Raw genomic sequence first — 18,181 nt, 5'->3', positions numbered from 1 at the left:
GACATACAAACCTCCATAAATCAGATGTTGTTGAGTGTCTGTCACAAAGAGCTTGTTAATACAGAGTCACGTCCGCAGCAGCAGCAGCTGATGACTGATATGTCTGGACATCAATCACACAGTGTGTTTCTGTTATGTTCAGCCCCCGAGGGCTGAAGGTCCAAATCTAAATGTCAAGCCATATGTCTCATAAATTGTATGTATGACTGTGTATGTGTATGTTGGAGTCACAGCATAGAGCCGTACGTGCAACCAGCAGCACATCAACACATTAGTGCATTTGGAAGAGGCAGTGCTTTGTTCAGTCCAGCAGCAATTTCAGTACAGCTTGACCACCTTTTTACTCTCTTATCTAAGTGGAGATAATGGGGGCGCAGGAAGAGGAGAGCAGCGGAGCAGAGTTTCGTGTTAATCTCTGTTTTCCTGTGCACAGCATTTCCTTTCAGACACGACACATTTGTTTATTTGCACGTTTATGAGTAAGAATTCCAGAAGGAAGCTCAACAGGGTCCAGTGCATCCTCGCACAGCATCATAGGAGAGAATGCAGGTGGATCATCAGATCTCCTTATCATCTGTGAGTGATGAGGGATTTAGTGTTACAATGTGTTTTGTAAAACAACATACTAACACTATCCATTTTATAATTTTTTTGGAAGTTGCAGCTTTTCATAAAATGGCGGTCACTATGCAACACTCATTATTATTTGAGAATTGAATAGAATAGAATAAAATAGAATAGAATATAAACTTTATTGTCATTATACCACAGTAGTGCGTGATTTGTTGTACAAACAAATAAAGAGCATTACAAACATTCCCACACAGGATTATTACTTGTTCTTACAGTCACAAAGCAATGACTATAAAGGGAGCACACAAGTGATTTATGTGTTGTGTACATCAGCGTCATTCTTAAAACCTTCCTCTTTGACCTTCTGACGTTCCATTTTGCTCAAAACCGAAAACAGCATTTTCTCCCATCAGTTTCCATCACTGTTTGAATTAGCCTCTACTTTGTGAACCTTAATCCAACTTTTATTTTCTCAGTTTATCTATTCTTACATTTTAGACCACTTTACACCATCACTATGCCCTATTACTGGCTTCATTATTATTTATTTTGTTTATTTATTTTCTTCTGTCTAACTGACTGATTGAGATGCACGCTGTTAGCTACACATTCCTCGGGTTGCTCCATAGAGAGCACTTAAAATTAGGTTTATATGCAAAGACAAAATATGATGAATGTCAGTGATAAACCTAATGCAAGATGTAAGCTGTGCAAGTGTATATTGGTGCGTTCTGCCATTTTTAATATGTATGAGTGCTTATATCACAGCCTCACTGCTGTTTTGAGCGAAAACGTGCATTTTGCGATGACAGAATCTGAATGTGCGAGGCCAAGGAACATCCGGACACAAGCAGAGGTCAGAGGGAGTTCACCAAACTCCGCCTGAACAAAGAAACATTTCCTGTAAAGGACTTGAGCAAAAAAAAAAGGGAGACGTTGTAAGAGTTGATGAAGTTATGCAAACAAAGGTTTTTCCGCCACTAAAAAGCCAACAGACATTTCCATGTTGTGATTTACAAAACATTTCAAATGACAGTCAGTTTAGGAAGTGAACTTTATTGAAATAAATAACCACATAAATAAACAATCATTCATGTACATTCTCGGCCCAGTCGTTACTCTTTCTGTTCCTTCCCTCCAGGCACTCACACATGCACACAGTCACACACACACACACACACACACACACACATGCACACACTGTCAAGTAACAAATAACAAAGAAAAAAAAAACATGAAATACTTCTTATTATCCAAAGTTTATCAAAAGGGTAATTTTACAGATTTGCATCAAGAGTGTTTCAATAATTCTGTGAAGTTGTCTTCACAGAATTGTCTTCTGGTTTGTTTTTTTTTAATAATGAGAAACAAAACATATATGAATAAAGTGCAATTTTTGCTTGTGTTTACACAGCAAGCTCAAAGGTCGAAGAAGCTATCAAAAGGGGCTTCTGAGTGAACGGCCAATAACGGAGGCATCCATTTTAATTTCTTCAGTGTAGTGATCGGAAATGGACACCTCTGATGGTGGGTTTGTTCAGAGAAAGGCACAAGTGTCGGTAATGACTGCAATCAGCTAAATAGGTCGGGTAAAAATGTCAATACTGCATGTTTCCAACACAGAACATGGTTTGGAAAGAAAAAAAACAAACACTTCTCCTCTACAAGATGCTTCACAGATATACGAGAACAGACTAAACCTCCGCCAATATACTGCATCTTCTGCAGCTTTCAAACACGTCGTCCGCACAAATGAATCCATTTGTACCAAATTAAAGATAGTTTTGGACAACTGAAGTGCAGCAATTTGAAATTCCAGCATAACGTGGTATTGCTATATATTCTGGGGGGTTTTCTTTCTCTTTTCTAGAAAAGTACAAAACATGAATACCACAATGGTCCTGATAGTAACAGCTAAAGCTCTTAACACGTGTAGCAGTACGTTGTGGTGGCAACAGGAGTTTTTCCCTCGCAGCAAAGGCGAAGGAGATCAAGTGAAAATGCAAGCTAACCACGTGCTACAGTTTGAGACAGCTTTTAAAGATAAATGTCAGTAGTGTATCCATGACAGATCATCCATCCCTTGTGCTGTTCACCCTTTGGTAAAACCCACACAATTTCTCTCAGTTAAAGAATCATAAAGATGCTGTGTGCAAAGAAAAAAACAGCATCTATTTTTTTTTTAATTCTGGTGTTTCCTCTCAATTTCTACAGTGTCATGTTTTTATGTTACATAACTTGTACCCTTATAGTCAGCTAGCCAGCACAACAAAGACACACAGAAGTAAAAAGCCTCAGGCATGAGCATTTTCCTATGTAGAGTCTGATCTTTCCTTTGTATTTCAATGTGAAATATTGCACTGTTCCCAAAGTCGTTGTTCTGTTGGTGTGAAAAATATTCTTCCTTTGATATTCTGGAGTTGACGGCATGTTAAAGATATTTTACAGGTTTCCAAATGCTTGCCTGAGGAGGTAGTAAAAGCAACAAACAAGAGGGTGCTTATTAACTGAAGGGAATATGGATCTGTGTCCACACACTGTAAGGTGCTGCCCAGCTGACCGATGTACCTATTGTGCTTTACTCAGCGAGACACTCTCTTCCTTTAGTTTTGGCTGATAAGGATGCAGCAATCTAGTCTTTTCGCAGCTTGAGGTAAAAGCAGAATTTGGTAGCTCTAACGACCCCCGCGCGAAAAAGCAAAAATAAAATCACAGTTTCGATACAAACTAACAAAAGTCTTCGGTGTGAATGTGTGTAAGCTCTGGGCACTATAACACATGTCCATTGCACTGCTACAGAGAAATGTCTTCCGAAAGGCGAAACAGTGGGAGCAATGACAGAAAAATAAAGAAGAAAGAAATAAGTTTGGTCTTCTGTCCAGTCAAGTGAAAAAACATCAAGTATAGGAAATGACACAAAACGTGACTAAGAAGAAAAAAAAAGAACGAGGAAGCTGGAGCCTTCCTTTTTCTGAGAATCATAATGTAACTTAGACAGCATCAAAACATGCGAGACATAAGTGTATCAGTTAATGTCAGCTCTCATTTCATTCAAGTGAGTCCATCAGGAAGGAGACTGGACGAGAGTCTTTCAGTCTATTATTGCTTCTCTGGCGGCCTGATACAGATTTAATAATCTCATCCAGAGTTTGGTTATTGCTTAGTCTTTAGCTTATACGATACCAAAAGCATGAACACAACATGCACACGTGCACAATGTGTCTACCCCATGTTGTTAAATAAGTTTGTCAGTTGCATCTTCTTTTTTGTTAACTTTCTCTTGTTCCTTTCTCTCTTCGTCGTCTAGGCTCAAAATCAAGTCTTTTTTTTTTTTCCTTCTTCCACAGAGAGAAAGTATGTTTGTGTCGAAACATGGCGGATGATTTACTTCACCATGACGCAGCTACTGAGCTGCTGCTGCTGCGCAGCCAGTCCCAACTCCTGCACGCCAGGATCTGCGCTGGAGCCCGCACCCAGGCTCCACCCCAATGGTTTGGACAAGATGGGGAAGGTGCCATGTGTTGCAGCCTGACTCTGCAGCTGGAGGCCGGATTGTAGGTGAGGGTAAGGTCGCTGGCTAATGTGCAGGCGAGCTTCGAGGAGGTAAGCAGCGGAGGCCACGGGGGACAGTGAAGAGGAATAGCATGAGGAGGATGAGGAGCAGCATGAGGACGAGGAATTGTCCAGGGTTTGTTGCCAGGGGCCGTGCTGTACACCCACTGAAGTTTGCTGAGGAGGCATGGTCGTTGGGGTGGGGTTGTCAAAGATGGAGGAGGGAGCAAACACTGTAGAAGACGGAGGAGAGGGTGCCTGCTGCTGGGCCAAAAAGAGCAGGGGATTCTGTGTAGGTCCTGCCTTTGCTGTTTGGACTTGAGGCTGAGGCTGATGTTGAATCTGCAGCATCCTGGGAAAAAGAGACAGAGAATCAGACTCTGCAGCAGATTTTCATTTTCAAATGAAGTGCAAAGACAGTTTCAAAAATGCTTTGGGATCATCATGCCAGGTCCTCAATTAGATTGGGCTAATTTTCTTCAATATCAATGGTTTATATGGATATAATGTTTATGCACTGAACAAACACGTTAAGTCACAACACATACAGTATGTGCTATTAAAATGTAAAATTCGTGAAATATTTCTTTTTAAGAAGTTGTTGTTTTCTGTCCTTGAAGAATTTTAAAACCAAAATGAACTGGTTTCTTCAACTTTCACTCAAAATTCAAAGTTTTATGTCTCCTCACACTCAAGCCTCACGTCGCCTCATGTCTCTCCTCCTGTGCCTCGCTCACCTACATGAGCTAAAATGTGGTGCATAACAGTGTGTCTCACCTCTGTTGGTGAAGCACCTCCTCAAGCATGCTGCGGTGCTCAGAAAGGGCCGGACCCAGCGACCCTCTGCTGCCGCGGTTACAGGGGAGCGGGGGGACGACCTGCCTTGTCAGACCCTTGATCTTATTTAATCCCAAAAGCCCTTTAGTGCGTGTGTTTTTCCTCAGCTGCTGGCGGAACGCTTTGAGACCTGCAGAAAGTTATGGGGAATTGTTATACAACACCCCTTTGATCAGTCACTGTGAAACAGTATATGTGAGACACATTTAAATCTAATTAGAGAGATAACTCTTTGTGTCATGATCCCTCTCCTGTACCTTGTGTGAGGGAAGTGTCAGAGGCTCGACGACCCTCTTGGAAGCTGGCAGCAGGCAGGCTGCCCTGGGCCTGGGGAAGGAGGTGGGAGGAGAGGGCCAGGGGGGCTCCGCCTGGCAGCAAAGCTCCACCTTCTGCCCCAGAGGCCAGAGGTGTTGACATCTCCTGCATAGCAGCCTGCAGAGAAGGTTTGGGACTGGATGAAGACTTCAGACAGCTGTCAGAGGAGGCTCCATCAGAGGGACTGACCACAATACCTACATAAAAAGAGAGGACAAATGAGTATTAACATGTGCTTTTTACATAATATTAATAATAACAATCTTTATTTAAGTACAATGTGCTTTAAGAGTGCAAAAAAATGTAATCCATGACATGATGTAGAAACAGAATTTACTCTAATTAAAAGACAACATTCAAATTAAAACAAATATTTGTATTCAACCAGAGGTGTAAAATTGTCAGCCAATTAAATAAAAAGAAACCAGTCACTATTTAAAGTCAGATAAATTTAGATAAAACTGAATGAGCTTCAAACTGGATTCTCAGTGCCTGAGGATCTTAAAATACATGTGAGTGGAATTTAAAGACTGTAGTCTCTGTGATATAGTTTAGCACATTAGCAGTGGTTCTTGCTTAAGTTTGTCATACTTACATGGAGGGTTGCACTGGTGGAAACGGGCTGACACCTCAGCCAGAGTGTGTCTGCGTGAAGTGGTGGTTGGAGGGAGCAGGGGGCCAAGGGTTTGCGATGCCTCCTCCTCTTCCAGGTCTCTGGGTTTCACTTCTTCACTGATGCTCGTCTCCAGCAGGCTGTTGGGTGAAATGGAACGATTCCAGAGCAATCTGTTGAGACTGGCCTCCACTGGAAACACCACTCGCTGGAGAGGAGGGAGGAAAACGTGTGAGCCACTGACTGACAGGAAACACATGCTGACTTGCAGCATTTACACCACTGTGAGTGATGAGCACTCCTTTAGCTGCTGAGGCTGTTTACCTGGAACAATCCACCTTGATCACACTCAACATCCGAGTACACAGGGGGAGCATTTTTTGCTGGAACTGAAAACGGTGTGGTCCTAAAGCTGTCAGTGGACTCCATAATCACCTAGAAGCACAAAGTACACAACATTTTAGACTTAAGTTAGAGGGTGCCACTTGGATCAGGGCTATTTTGAGCTCGATTCACACATCAGGAGTGCTCACCTCTGGGCCAGTAGAGTCGGAGGTGCTCCTGGGTCTCTGGCTCCAGGTTCCACACTGGCGGTTCAGCTGCTGGGTGCGATGCTCTCTCACTCTCTCCAGCAGGAGATAATAGATAGCAGAGAAGTGATTGTAGCTGCTGCTCTGCAGAGACTAATGGAAGGGACAGAAGGCAGTAGATTAGGGGTTTGTCACTTTACCTTCTGCGGCTCTTAATGCCATCTCTTAGTCTCTTTATAGCATTCTGCAGCTCTTTGCCACTATGAGAGAAAGTCCAGGACAACTATAACCTTTTTGGTGAAAGAAAAGTGAGATATTCTTTTTGTATTTTTATTTTCTGTGGGCAGACACTCTCAGTTAGCTGAGTTAGTTGTAGTAATAAGTATTAGGACTGACTGGCACTGTGGAGACAGCAAATTTAAACCAGCTACTGCTCGATCTACTTCATGATCAAACTAAAAACAGTTCATTCTTACAAATCAATAGATTTTTTTTCCTGCTCACCTCGATAGTCTTCTGCCGGTCGATGCCCAGTGTGTTCATGATTCCCAGCACGGGTTCACTGTAGTCTCCCAGGTTGGAGTTGTACTCTGTGAGTGAATGGCTGAGGGTATTGTGGGCCGCTGTTGGGTCTGCCAGCATCCAGCGGTGCTGCTTGATCTGGGCTACACTAATCCTCTTAGCTGGGTCCACCACCAGCATCTTGCGTATCAGGTTTTCACAGTCTGAAAAATGTGAACAAAGAAAAATAAGACTTTGACTGCGGGCAATTTGCATTTAAACAGTACTGGTAATTAGAAGTAATTATCATGATTGAATGTCAGGGTGATTGTTACCTTGGGACATGAAGAAAGGGATTCTGAATCGTCCCTCTGTGACTCTTTGTCGGAGTGCAGGAAGGCTGGGACCATCAAATGGAAGAGAGCCACAGACAAGAACATAAAGCACCACTCCGAGGCTCTGTAAAAAAAAAGAAAAGAGATATCTTTAACATGTTGTTGCTCACTATTTGAAACGTGCTGTCCATTGTATATTTTCAGCGTGCAAACTTACCCAAATGTCCAGCTGAGGCCCCTCATACTCTTTCCCTTCAAACACTTCAGGGGCAGCATAAGGCGGACTACCACACCATGTGGCCAGAGGCTCCCCCGCGTTGTAGAAGTTTCCAAATCCAAAGTCTGTAAGACACAGACAGACACACAACAGTTGTGTTATTTAACATTGTTTGTTTTCCCTTCGTTCTAGCATGAGAGGCTCAAGGCGTTGGGGTCACAGACGTGTTTCCTTCCTTTAACTACGGTGTCGTATGTCATTTGCCATCCTCATGTTCATATCATGCTCACATTAACGTGGCCTCTCACAAACAAAAGACTAGTTGTCTTAAGATGGAATATTTCTATTATGCAAGAGTGTCTGTTTGTACTCAGAAGTCATTTCCACTCCTTGTCACGGCACAAAATAGTTAATTATTCACACTTAATTAGCACACAGACAACGCAGCAATGATTTAATTGGAATGCTTTACAAATCCCACAGAAAGCCAGCGTTTCTCTACGGGCAAACACTGAACCGAATACTAAAGTGAGATGTATTCAGATTAAAAGTTTAGTTTTTTAATAAAAATGAATCAACACCTCCCTGCCAGCAATCTAGTTACCACGGTAACAGCAATGCTGCACTCACACGGTAAGTATTGGAGGCTTCAACTGTGGTGGCATCGCGCCTTGCTCTACTGCATTGTGGATGGGATGCTTTGCTTGTGTTGTATGTAGTTTTCTGTTTGAACAGGAGCGCACGCGCCAGCCAATCAAGCCCAGTGATTTAAAAACAGACACTGGTCAATCAAATGATGAGTGTATGTTTAGGTTCAAACAGTACACCGTGTAAACTGAGCTCTCAGACATGGTCGTTGCTGGTGTTTTTGTTGGCAACGGTGCGCACAGCAACGACAGACATAACACACACAACATGAGCATCACGTTGTCAGACACCGCTCTGCTAACTAAGTGTAAAGTAGTGTAAAGAATGTATTGCAGACCTACCAGCCAGTTTTATATTCATGTTGGCGTCCAGCAACAGGTTCTCGGTTTTTAGGTCACGGTGAACAATATGGTGTCGATGGCAGTAGTCCACCGCTGTAAGAATCTGCCAGAACTTCTTTCGCGCCTCATCTTCACTCAGGCGGCCATTTGAGGTCAAGTGGTCTGCAGCGAGAGACAACATGTTAGGCCATATGTGAGACAGGCGTTAACTGATTTAAGTTACAATCATAGTTACTGAGAAGAAATTGAACTCGAAAGCTGAACTCACCAAACATCTCTCCATTCTTTGCATACTCCGTCACAATGTACAGCATGTCTTTGGTCTCCATGACCTAAGAAAAGGATAGATTGACAGAGTTTAACGTAACTGGGCAGCAGGGGATGACAAAGAATACATTTCAAGTTCAAATCAGTTCCAGGACCTTCAGTCAGGAGTCTGCTCCAAGCATTTTGGAGCATCAGACATATTATAACCACAAAACTCCCCTTCTCATACTTCTCTTTAAACTTGTTCCACTCACAAAATTCACTCTGGCTTTCCATGAAAGGCTCTGTTGCGTAAGACAGACGCCAGCCACTGTGACTTGTTCAAACCCATTTTTACACATATACACAAACCCAAAGGGGAAATGCAAAGCGTTAACACACAGACCAACACATTAAATGTTTGGTTGCCCCGAGGCTGACATTAGTTAACAGCTTGTTTACTGAATTTCATATTTTACTTTGTGGAAACACTGGTTGTGATGCACTACATGGTTTTCAACTTCCCGTCTAGTGTATCAAATACGCCATCGGTGCAGTTGTGTAGCACACTATATGGGCCACCATTACCAGTACTTTCCAGGAACTCACAGAAAGCTTCCACTTCCTCGGAGAGCCCTCAGGAACGGAGTGGTTTTGAGCTAAAAGGTTGCACAACAAAGCAATTTTCAACACATGACAAAGCCCTGTCTGGATCGTGCTTTTGGCCTACTCTGAATTAAATGTCACTAAATTCCACTGAGTAGTGGAACTTAATTCTTTTTTTTTTCCAGCCTGCAGCTCCTTTAAAAAGCAGAGAAAAGAATGATTCAGTGCGCGGATGCCTCCAAGCAGAAAGTAGCCTTTATCTGTAACTGTTGTGACTGTGAGATAGGGCAGCTCTCTGGGGCTCTGTCACCTTGAGGTGCAGATGACGTCATTGGTCTGTAGAACAAACACAGCACGTCAAGGGCCATCGGCAACACCCACCCCCCTCCGGCAGAAGACAGATTAACCCCTTAACATGCATGTTTCATTATATTTACCCCTAAGTGTCTTTAAGGAAGCTGTAATATGGAAATAGTAATGTTTTAACAGCCGCAGCACCTCATCCACATTGCTCTAAGTGTTGGATTTGGTCTCCACTGTAATTTGGACTTGAAAACCCCATGAAACTTTGCCCAAAATTCAGAAACCCCCAGAATTTCATACATTACTTGTAACCTTTTTTTCTGCTACTTCTATATTTAACCCCCACCCCCCACCCCCCTTTTGAAAATGAATAGAGATGGACACCGTGTGCGACCTGCCTCGCAGAAGTCGGAGGCAGATGAAATTCCCTACCACAGTAGCCACAGCAACCCGGATCAAAGGCAGACAAGGAGGAAATTATGGGTTTCTCGTCTGTCCAGTTCCCCTACTTAGCAGCAGGGCACAGCTGCATTGGCCACTATCCAGTGTGCACCCCCGGCACATGTGTGTGCGTGCGGGGGCAGCTTTAATTTAAAATACGTTTCTATACAAACAGAGGCTTAACGGTAGATCAGCAAACTTTGTACGAACCATTTAAGAGGATAAGAGGCGACCATGTGGTTGATACAAGGTCAGAGTGATGATGAGACAAAGAGGGAGAGGTTTTGAGCCCTCAACGAAGCCAGAGCATAATTTGCTCTCAAAAGACCAGCGAGTGAATAGAAACAGCAGCTGATTTATTGGGCCAGAGGTCTCCGAGAACTCACCCCCTCAAAAATCTGCGGCAACACTAAGAGGATGTAAGCCTTGGGTCACAAGACAGTTTTAGTACTCACCATGTACCAAGCATCTGACTTGCATTACATCAGAAAACACAAGGGCATGGAGACATTCACCGCCATGCCTAATATAATACACATCACCCATGTCAGACTACACATACTGTACATACACAAGCTCCATAAATCCTAAATATCATTTTGTTTTAAATTACACAAGCAAAGAATATTTTTATGTTTGACTCAACAAGATAAAAATTTGTACATGATTCTAACAAATGCGTTTTTTTCTCTTTGTCTGAACAACACTTTTGGTTGTGAAAGGAAATGCCGATAAACCTCTTTGCTGATTAATGTCTTCATTGATCTGCATTATCGTTCGGCTCTATTGTGTGTGTATTTGGAAACAATTGAGGCTTGAAGAGAATAATGTCATGCTTTGATTTTTGCAGCGCAGACATGGTTTTTGCAGTAATCCCTGTGCTCACGCTCAGATATGAAACCTCAAAAAAAAAAAAGCAGCAGAACATTACAGAGCTAAACAAAAGGCAGAAAATAATGGTAGAAAAAAATAAATCAGGAGATGTCTGTGTACGCCTGCGTGGGTGTCTGTTGGTGTGTTTACCAGCAGACGCGTGCTGCAGCTTTCACAAGGTCAACCGGGGGCAAAAAAAGCGGATTCTTTCCACTAAGTCTTCAATTTGATTAGCGGTAAAGCAGCTGGCCTTCACGTGAAGCACAAACACATTGCACTTGGCTGTAACAGATGCTAACTGGACTTAACATTCAGACCAGTCTTGAACCAGCATTCTCCTGGCTGCTCTGTTTTCCACGTCACTGCAATCACGTCTGACATTATAAAGCAGAAAATAACTGCACTCTTCTCACATGATTATTCTCACACTCTAACTGTAACAGACCACAATCGTACAAGGAGAGGTTAAATGGATTGCACTAATACCTTTGTGATGTACTTGTGACTCAACGTGGGAGTCAGCACCTTAAAACCACAACAAATTATTGTACAATAATAAATTATTTTTTTTGCCACACACAACAACACTGCTGCCTGTGCAAATCTACAATAATGACGCACAATAACCCGCACCACAACATTGGTATTGGGATATAAATTCAACCTCGGCATTGAAAAGCTTTCCACGCCACTCCACTTAACTCCCACATTCATGCTTGTTCACGTCTGCACAGACTGTCCAGTCTGTGAAGCTGAATAACAGACTGACTGCTCCACTCTCACACAACACAAGCACAACGACACGCATGACGAATGACAACAGTGCTGGAGGATAATACAAGAGGGATAATACACACACCTGGTATAGTTTGATGATATGGGGGTGGTTCAGCAGCTTCATAATCTGCACCTCTCTGTAGATTTTCTCCAGGTTGGAGGGATTGAGTCTGGTCTTATCGATGATCTTTATGGCCACCTGAACAAAAGAAAAGAAAAAAAAATGACGTTGGCTTTAAGAAATATTTTTCAAAAGATATACATTTGCATGAAAAAAAACAAACTCACTGACCTGTGTTTTGGTGACTTTATGTTTGGCCAGTTTCACCACTGCAAAGTTGCCTTTCCCCAGGGTGCGGATGATCTCGTAGAAGCCGACCTGCAGTGGCCGTCCCTGGGCAGGGCTGGACTGGGCCCCCTGGCTGTTCTCTGTCATGATCACCATGATGCACCAGCAGTCTGGATTTTAAATAAACTAAGGCTTGAACCTGCAGAGGCAAACAGAGATTTGCAAATTGTAAATATAACCCATGGATTCTTAATTTATTGAACATTCAGATCATGTTAATTCGGCTGAATATGCACATGTAAGTATTCACCTATGGTGCAGCAGTGTGAAAACGGTCATGCAATTGCATGCATGTCATGTGAGTTCAGTAGGGGGAAAGTGTAAGCTGAGAAATGAGATAAAATCCTCTACTCAGTAGTGGTGTGCTCAAGTCCTTTTTTTGTAAATTGCTTGATTTTCCATTGTGTTTTATTTTTTTATTAACCTTTTTAAATATGTTTAAATCATTTCTCTTGCTGCATTTAAATGAATTTAAATGAACTGAATTTAACATTTTCAGACTCAAGATGAGAACGTGTCAAAAACAAATGTCAACCTGTTTCTTCAGAGGAAATTGCTTGTAAGTGTGAACAAGAAATGTATCAAATGTTAATTTTGTCCTCATCTTTAAATAAGGAACCAGCTGAGTACAGAGTTCTACGTTGACTGTAATGAACGGTGGCTTAGAAAAGTCGTTAGATGAGACTAAAAAAGTCCAGTCTTACCTTAAAAAGCGGTCCTAAAGCGCCTTCTCTCACAGTTCAGACAGCTCTCAGAGGAAGTGTGAACCATTCCACAACCAGAGCCAACAACGCAGCAATAGAGCAATAACTGTAGGAGGGGAAAAAACACGCGCGTAGCAACTTTGTTTCCCCAAGTCTTCACTTATAGAGACAACAAGTCTTCTTTCGGGCCGATACCAGGACGCGGCCGGTGTGTTCCTGAGCGCTCCGCCGGAATGCAGAGCGCAAGGCTTCGGCTCTCACAGGGGGAACTCCTCCTTCCCCCCTCCTCCTCCTCCCCCGCCACCATAACAAATTGATACCCACCTTATTAACGTCACACCCGCGTCAGAGCTCAGCGCTGGGTGCAAAGCAAGGCCGGACCCGAGCGCAAGGTAAGGGTTGCTCGGCAACCGCGCGGCTCGAGCGCACAGTGACGTGAGTGCTGATGGTGGGGTTGCTTTGGAGATGGGGACGGTGACGTCAGTCGTAGAGATGTGTCACCACGTGATGCTTCCCTCTGCCGGGCTGCTGCTCGCGGGAAGTCTCACAGTTTCACTCACACACAGAAAGAGAAAGAGAGAGAGAGGGAGAGAGAAGCTTCTGCGGGAACAGAAACCCAGAGGAATTGTTTTTTTTGTTTCCTGAATAATCAATATTCTATTCTATTCTATTCTATTCTATTCCTCACATTCTGGTAATTATACGTCTGTATTGTACGTTGTTGTGTATAATACGGATGTATAATTCTATGCCACTGCACTTTCTTCGTGTTATTGTATCATATTATGTAAATATCTTGACAATAAAATTATTATTATTTTCTTATTCTTGTTTTTTTTTAGTTTCTTGTATTATATTAAATAATTTTATAATTAAATACTTTCATTGCTTATTCTATACACATTTCTACTTGTCACTTGTGCACCACTGACCCTTTAAGTGTTAATAGTAAATAGAAATAGAAATATTAAGCGATTAGTTGTTAATTGTTGCACATGCTAAATATGTGTATTAGTTCATTGGTTCTTAAATGGAGGTCCAGGACACATTGCCATTGATTTGATCGATGATGATAATAATTATTTACCCAGAGTAAAATAATTTCAATTTTGGAATGTGAAATACTTCACATATTATCTCAATAAATAAATAAATAAATAAAAAGACGAGCAATCAAACGCCAAACATACCCTAGAATATCTTGTATGTGTGGGAAAAAAAGAGATCCTTTGCATGGACACAACCAATAAACAATTAAAACCACTAAATATTCTGCTTTGGGGTTATGTGGCAGCAGGAAATACTGCACAGCTTAAGTATGTGCAGATTTGTGGTAAAGATAAGTGTCCTGTACTCAGATGGAAACCAGACAACAATCCAAAACAGAAATGTGCCACGAGCGATACTTTAAGAACATCAATCTGCAGCTGCTGAAACATCTCCCTTATTTCAGAACATCGACATGTACACAACACATGCTGTGTGTTTGTTTGTGTGTGTGCGTGTGTGTATATGACAGTTCAAAAAATAGCTCAGAACTTAAAGTTATCTGCAGATTAAATTGAAAATTCAGTGTACTCACTTACATTGCAACTTTTTCCCTGTCACATTTTTGAGATTCGCACACAAAGACAATATTAATAATAATAATTTCCCCTATTCTGTTCAGTTATATTCTTATTTCTATATCTTTCAATTATTGCATCCACAGTAGCAAACTTTTTGAGAGAATAAATACTACAACAAAAAATAACTTCTATTAACTGTTTTACAATATACCCCCATTGATTGGGTCTTATAATTGGTTCTTCTGTTATTAAATTAGTTGCTACTGATAAATCAGGTCACAGAAAGCCCTGTACAAACAAAGAACAAAAACACCTCTCTTTGCTGAAAGTGGGACAAAAGAGAGTATCGCACCCACTCGTCACAGAGGAAGCACAGCAGCTTGAGGCAGGAAAGGAAGACAAGAAGAAGAACAGACTACACAGACAGAGGGACGGGTAAGGAGTTAGTGTGAGCAAAGAATAAAGAGAAGAGCTGCAGGACAATCAGGTGACATGGTGACACAGAACAAGTCTGCGGTGGTAAACACGCAGCAACCTTTATGTGAAAAACACACATACAAATCAGTTTGTGAGTGAAACGTGAAGATATGGGTTTTTAAACTCTAAATAAGTGTACCGCAGCTTTAATTACTCAGCCTTGGGGTATGTGTGATCTCTCATGTAAGTCCGCATGTAAAAATGTTAATTATACAGCAGTAAAATGTGTTTGTGTGTGATTTATTTTAACCGTTTTTATTTTTAAACATAAAATTGTTGTTCATTATGTTTTTTTTTCTTGACAGACATTTAGAAAATATGTGAACCTTTCTTTAAAGGTCTAGTGTGAACAGTCTTATAATATGATGTATAAAGTACCTCAAAGGGATACTTGAGTAAAAGTAGTATCTTACCAGAAAATGACTTTGGTAGAAGTTGAAGTCACTTTTTTTTATAATATTACTTAAGTTAAAGTCTTAAAGTATATGTCATTTACTGTACTTAAGTATCAGTAATGTGCTAATATAAAATGTCCTTAAGTTGTAGAAGTAAAAGTATTTAAAAAGTGAACAGCTAGGATTGAGCCATTGGTGGCTCAGTGGTAGGGTGAGTTGTCTTTCAACTGGAAGGCTGTGGATTCAATTCCTGGCTCCGCTAGTCTATATTTGTCCTTGAGCAAGACACTTAACCCCATGTTGCAGCATGTGAATGGGTTAATGACAAAACTGTAGCATAAAGCACAGACCATTACCAACTCTTCTTCTTCTGATTTTATTTGGTAGTAACGAGTAACAAAGATAGTTAGAGGAAACGTAGTGGAGTAAAAGTACACAATTTATTTGGGAAATGTAGTGGTACAGATATGTGAATTTTATACATGAACTTTGTTACATGACAACACTAAGTGTGTAACATTTGGGAAGGTTTATTGGCAGAAATGTAACGTACTACTAGTTACATTAGTGTAAAAAAGCAACAAGCTTTTTATATGTACTTCAGGTAAAAGCCTTGCTTTACAGAGGCTTGCGTCACCATACATTAGCCCTACACGGACAAACTAGCCTTTAAACCCTGACACACATTAGGCCCCGTCCACACGCGTTGGATGCATGTGGACACCACATGCGCAAATTAAACTTCCACCCGACTGGTAGTTGGAGTATTAAGCCCCACTCACCAAGCAGAAAAGCCATTTCGACAACAGAAGAAGTAGTCGCCAGGGACAGTCATCCGAGCCTCAACCTGGTGACCCTCGAACTGGCTGACACCCCGACTGGCCGATGGGTCTTTCAGCTGTGAGCTGCTCGAACCAGACATTTATGAGGGAGCTGTAACTTTCTTCTCATCTTCTTCTCCGGTAGGAATGTGTCCTATGCCGTGTGTCCAGAATTGTACTGCCACCTGATGGTTAAGTGGGATACTACAGGCCGCTAACTCATGAGAATACCAGAGTCTGTGATATTCGATGGGCAATGAGGCGCGTGTGGCATGTGCACCGAAGTATACCACAGGGTTTAGGAAGTGGAGCGTTTGTTGCAATTTGCAGTTTCACCATTAGATGTCACTAATTCTTACACACAGGAGCTTTAAGTTGTGTGTCCCTAATGGCACATTTCCACTATACAGTCCGTCACTTCTCCCCTTGTTGGTATAAACCAGGGAAGAGCAGACATCATCATCACACAACTTTACGCTGCACTCACATGTACATGTTGCTTTAATGCTTGATGGTGGCTGGGTCTGATGCTGGGTGTTAGATGTTGCTATCAGAGGTTAGCAGAGCAGTGCCATGGTTTACTACATAGCAAGGGCTAGGTATACAGTGCACACTGTTAATTTAACACTGGATTCCTAGAGCTGATCCAAAGCCCGGATAAGAGAGGGAAGGATTTGAGCTAAGCATGAATGCAATTCGAAGTTGAATAATTCTGACGCACACACCATGGGAAATGTGACGCAATGGAACCAAAAGGCATTTCAGTTGACTCCTCTACTGTGTACGTCTGAGTCGACCGTTACACAAACACCCTCCTTCAATTGATAAATCCAAATTACCATGGATTTTCACTAATGACAGGGTTATTTCGCCCTCCTCCCCTGTTTGTCTCCTCAGACTAAGCAGTGGCTGAGAGCTTATAAGAGATTTTTGCCAGTCAAGCCTGGGAGAAAAACAAAACACTGCAGTTGTTGTGTTGGAGCTGATTGTTGGGGAATCAATGGTAAATACTAAATAAAATGGAACTGGAGCAAAGTTAAGCATCTAAAATGTTTATATCTAGGGATTAAATTACATTTACTGACATTGACTGAATAGATTTAAGCTGTAACATACATAAGGTGTATGAGGACATACTGCAACATTTCAAAGCGTGCATATAGAGTCAGTGTGGGTGAGCATAAACACCAAACACCAACCACAATACACAGTCAGATTCTATGTCTGCAACGTCTGAAATGTTAAGGACTTGCAAATTGCATGCAAACAGTGTCAGCTGAAAGGTCATGCAATATTGTGATGTATGCTTAAAACCACAAAGCCCACTCTGCTCCCCGTCTCACTGTTGTCACAACCAAATGTCTCCCAGATGCCATTTGAATATCTGCGTAACTTGAGCAACCTGGACCTGTGTTAAACAAACTGTCCCCCCAACAATAAATAAATAAATAAATAAAGCAGGAAGTTAATGGTACAATGGATTTGCATTAAAACATTTTTTAAAGATTCTGTATAAAAGACCCCAGAGCAAGAAAATGGTGAACATTTTTAGCATTAAAATGTTCACCATTTTCTTGCTCTCTATTAATTTTTAGAGGAGTTCATTGTGAAATCTGACAAATAAACGCCCATATATGGGGTCATGTTAGATTCATCATTGTGATGCTAAACCCCAGAATATGCACACAATCACCGTAATTAAAAAACAAATTCAAAAAAACATTAACGACACGACCGAGAGTAGTACTTTTATCGCGTTGGCTGTGGTCAAACCACGTTTACAATAAATCATACAGTCTCACATGAACAGCTAGTCATTCCTGGAACTTACCCAAGTACCACCCACCCGCATGGTTTCACTCTTGCCTTCGCTTTCTCTCTCACTCACACACACACACACACTGACTAAGCATTTGCCTCAGTGCTTATCAGTGCTTAACTAAAAACAGGTGACCAACAGTACATTCAGTTTACCACCACTTCTTTGTGAACTTCTTGTACCTTTTTTTTAATCAAATGTGGGCGCATAAAGGTCAACTAAAGGGGTATTTTTGACTTAAGTCACCTATTTAAATCTTGAGGACTCCTACTCTCCTGAAAAGACTATACTGTTGACTGTTGACTGTCTATAGAATGCAGAGCATAACAATAATGTCAAG

General features: G+C 41.6%; 1 protein-coding gene across 1 annotated transcript; it reads right to left on the bottom strand.

The window, feature by feature from the left end:
• Positions 1-1,608: 1,608 nt before the first annotated feature.
• sik1 (salt-inducible kinase 1) lies at positions 1,609-13,408 on the bottom strand. The gene is made up of 14 exons (XM_044018808.1): positions 12,762-13,408; positions 12,001-12,196; positions 11,791-11,907; positions 8,731-8,794; positions 8,463-8,624; positions 7,474-7,598; positions 7,257-7,380; positions 6,925-7,145; positions 6,424-6,573; positions 6,215-6,325; positions 5,873-6,098; positions 5,220-5,474; positions 4,903-5,092; positions 1,609-4,477 (listed from the first exon to the last, which is right to left on the bottom strand). The coding sequence occupies exons 2-14, from the start codon at positions 12,151-12,153 to the stop codon at positions 3,958-3,960; spliced, it is 2,418 nt and encodes an 805-aa protein (XP_043874743.1). The 5' UTR covers positions 12,154-12,196; positions 12,762-13,408; the 3' UTR covers positions 1,609-3,957.
• Positions 13,409-18,181: the final 4,773 nt, after the last annotated feature.

Source organism: Solea senegalensis, linkage group LG2 (assembly GCF_019176455.1).
Source record: "Solea senegalensis isolate Sse05_10M linkage group LG2, IFAPA_SoseM_1, whole genome shotgun sequence".
NCBI lineage: Eukaryota > Metazoa > Chordata > Actinopteri > Pleuronectiformes > Soleidae > Solea > Solea senegalensis.
Note: the sequence above shows the minus strand (reverse complement) of the source record. Positions and strands in the feature narration are given on the sequence as shown.